The sequence below is a fragment of the Akebia trifoliata genome, chromosome 12 (assembly GCF_017979445.1).
Source record: "Akebia trifoliata isolate Shusen 1 chromosome 12, ASM1797944v1, whole genome shotgun sequence".
Lineage (NCBI taxonomy): Eukaryota > Viridiplantae > Streptophyta > Magnoliopsida > Ranunculales > Lardizabalaceae > Akebia > Akebia trifoliata.
In genome coordinates, this window is record NC_141386.1 from 28,661,492 (window position 1) to 28,664,322 (window position 2,831).

Here is a 2,831-nt window from a genome sequence, read left to right on the forward strand (position 1 = left end):
TACCTTAACTTGACGCGGACACCAGACGAATTGCCACTCTCAAAATTGACCATATAATAAATTAAAAACTCTGAAGGCAGGGTACCACATTCGCTTGACTTTGAAAAATGAAACCCCATTTTTCTCTTAAGATTTCTCACCCACCTCCGATATATATTGTTTGAACTTTCAACCAGGTGGGGTCCTGTGGATGAAAGGAAATTTGCTATGTAAATATGTAGCAAAATTGATAGACTACTACTCGGTTAAACTCGGTTTTTCCAATGTTGAGATGGAAATAGCAAAGATTCAAACACCTGCAAAAGATGGAGAAACTTAACGAGTTCGCGGCGGCCATTTGTGCAAATAACAAAGCTATTGTTTTTTCCTCTATCGAATCTAACCCAGATTTGGTTGAAGAACTTACAGAAGCAATTATTGAAGAGAAATCAGATAAACTTGGTTGGGTTAAGGACAAGTATGGAATTAGTCTTATTCACCATGTTGCAGGATTTGGTGATGGGGAGATCCTCAACAAATTGTTGCAACACAAGCCTGGCCTATGCCGGCTGAAAGAAAGGGAGAACCTAACTCCGCTACACTGGGCAGCAATTAATGGACGAATCGAGAACTTTAGAGTAATTCTCTCGGTTTGTCCCGAAGCTATTCAAGATGTAACAGCTTTGGGTAGAACAGTTCTTTATATTACTCTGCAGCATAACCACTGTGATGCATTGGAATGGTTGTTGGGAGAGTTGAGGACGACGAACCTAAATCACCTTTTAAATCAAACCGATCCATATGGTGACACGCTCCTCCACCTCGCAGCATCCATGAAACACCGCCGGGTAACTTCTTAGTTTTCTCTCTCTTAATTTCTTATTTTGTTTTGTGGCCTGCAACTCTCTTTCTAAGTCTCACAATCCTTTTTTTTTTTTTTTTTCTTAATTTTAAAAATATTTATTTATTTATTTAGTTAGATATTTACTTGGTTTTTGTTCCCCCAAGAAATGTTGAGAATCATGTTGGATGATTTATATTGTAATTATTGTTGTGAGTAAGTTTTAATGAAAAATATGATGCAGGCCCTCTGTGCCTTGGTTCCTATGGTGGAGAATGTAAACGCCACCAACTCTCTTGGACTCACTGCTTTGGACCTCTTATTCCAAAGTCAATACGATGAACGGCGTGATAGTGATATTATGGAAATCCTTCAGCGTGCCGGAGTTACTAGCCAACATCAAAGAGCAATTGCACAGGCACAGGCACAGCCACAACCACAACCACAACCACAACCAGGATGGGACTTCAATGAAGCATTACAGATACCCTTGGAAATGTGGCCTTTCGTCTTTCTGGTTGTCGAAATACTGATACAATTTGTTATTCAAGTTGCAAGCACCTCTGCAGCAATCTTTACTCTCGAGTACTCAAAATGGAATTCGACTAGTACTACTAGCATCTCAGGCCATCCTGCGTACCACATCAAAGAGGTGATTTTAGGCCATGATGCACCGTCAAGTGTCTTCTACCTCATGACTTTCTTGACATTAGCCATGATTGTGGCCTTTTTATTTTCCATTTCCTTCTTATCAACACTACATATGGGAAGGTTCCTCGTAGCGGCATTACTTGCAATCTTGATCTCTTATGGGATACTAACTGCGACAAGCATGCCAAGTTTCTCCGTGATTATCATTGGCACCCTTCACATTTCCATTGCCTGGCTTACCTGGTTTGCAGCTATTTTATTACTTCTCTTAGTGGCTCTAGCTAAACACATTGTGGTGTGGCTTGCACGCTTTGCAGTACTATTCTGGAATGCAATCAAGGGGACGGTCATGGGCATGGGCATGGGCATTGGCGTAGCTTGGAATGCATTTAAAAGGATGATGGATGCAGTCTGGAAAGCAATAAAGGGAAAGGTCCTTGGACGAGGAAGGCCAGTACCAACTGCTCTTGGTAATGCCTAGAGGATTCCAAGGATAAAAGCTCAGCATGTTTGTATATTCTTTCACTAAGCAAGCAGGTAATTAATAACTATTCATATCTATTACCTTGTCACCAAAGAAGAGCCCGACCCAATGCTTTATTTCTTTCCTGGTTGATCCTGATTCAACATCAGATAAAAATTGAATATTTTTCAATGGGATTCAGTGGCTTTTGTATTGACTAATAAGCATTATACGATTTCTTGGTTGTATTTGAATGCTTTGTGATCCATTGCATATTTTTGCTATGCAAGAAACGTTGTTATATAGATTGATTAATATGCAGCAGATTAGAAGCAAATATACCCCTATGATTTACAGTTTAGGAAATTAACCTGAAATTTGGTAAACCCATTAGGTTCCCAACAAAAGCACTCTTCACAGATATAGGTAGATATTGGAATTCGATTTCTAAGAAGAGACGGATGAAAAATAGTTTATTGCTGGTATGTTACCTACCTTCTAGGTGCGAGCAACAACCAAGGAATACCTGCTCCATTTAGAGCTTTGTATAATAGAAACGTGTCTGTAGGTTCAATAATGATACCTTAACAATCTCTGGATGGTATTAGTTTAAGACCTTCAACCACATTTCTAATCTGATCCATCAACATTTAGTTTCCTCCACCACTGATTCGGTCAATCTGCTCTATATAACCATTAGTAGCACTAGGTAGAGCTCTAATATTATCTGGAACTTCAAAAGACACAAACGTCTGGAATTGCTTGATACTTCAATTATATTCTTGCTTCGATGAACAATTTGGTTTACATTCCTTGACGGCTTGACCCACCTAATGACATTAATTCCCAATCACCATCTTTGTTGAAGCTTGTTCCCCCTTCAAGTATCGCAAGGTA

At 39.4% G+C, this 2,831-nt stretch overlaps 1 protein-coding gene across 1 annotated transcript; it reads left to right on the forward strand.

The window, feature by feature from the left end:
• Positions 1 to 201: 201 nt before the first annotated feature.
• On the forward strand, positions 202 to 2,176 carry LOC147389318 (uncharacterized). Its single transcript, XM_086418874.1, has 2 exons — positions 202 to 827; positions 1,065 to 2,176. The coding sequence occupies exons 1-2, from the start codon at positions 306 to 308 to the stop codon at positions 1,950 to 1,952; spliced, it is 1,410 nt and encodes a 469-aa protein (XP_086275000.1). The 5' UTR covers positions 202 to 305; the 3' UTR covers positions 1,953 to 2,176.
• Positions 2,177 to 2,831: the final 655 nt, after the last annotated feature.

Coding starts and splice junctions, on each gene's coding strand:
- LOC147389318 (XM_086418874.1), top strand. CDS start 306: ATGGAGAAACTTAACGAGTTCGCGGCGGCCATTTGTGCAAATAACAAA. Junction 828..1,064: donor CATCCATGAAACACCGCCGG/GTAACTTCTTAG, acceptor AATATGATGCAG/GCCCTCTGTGCCTTGGTTCC.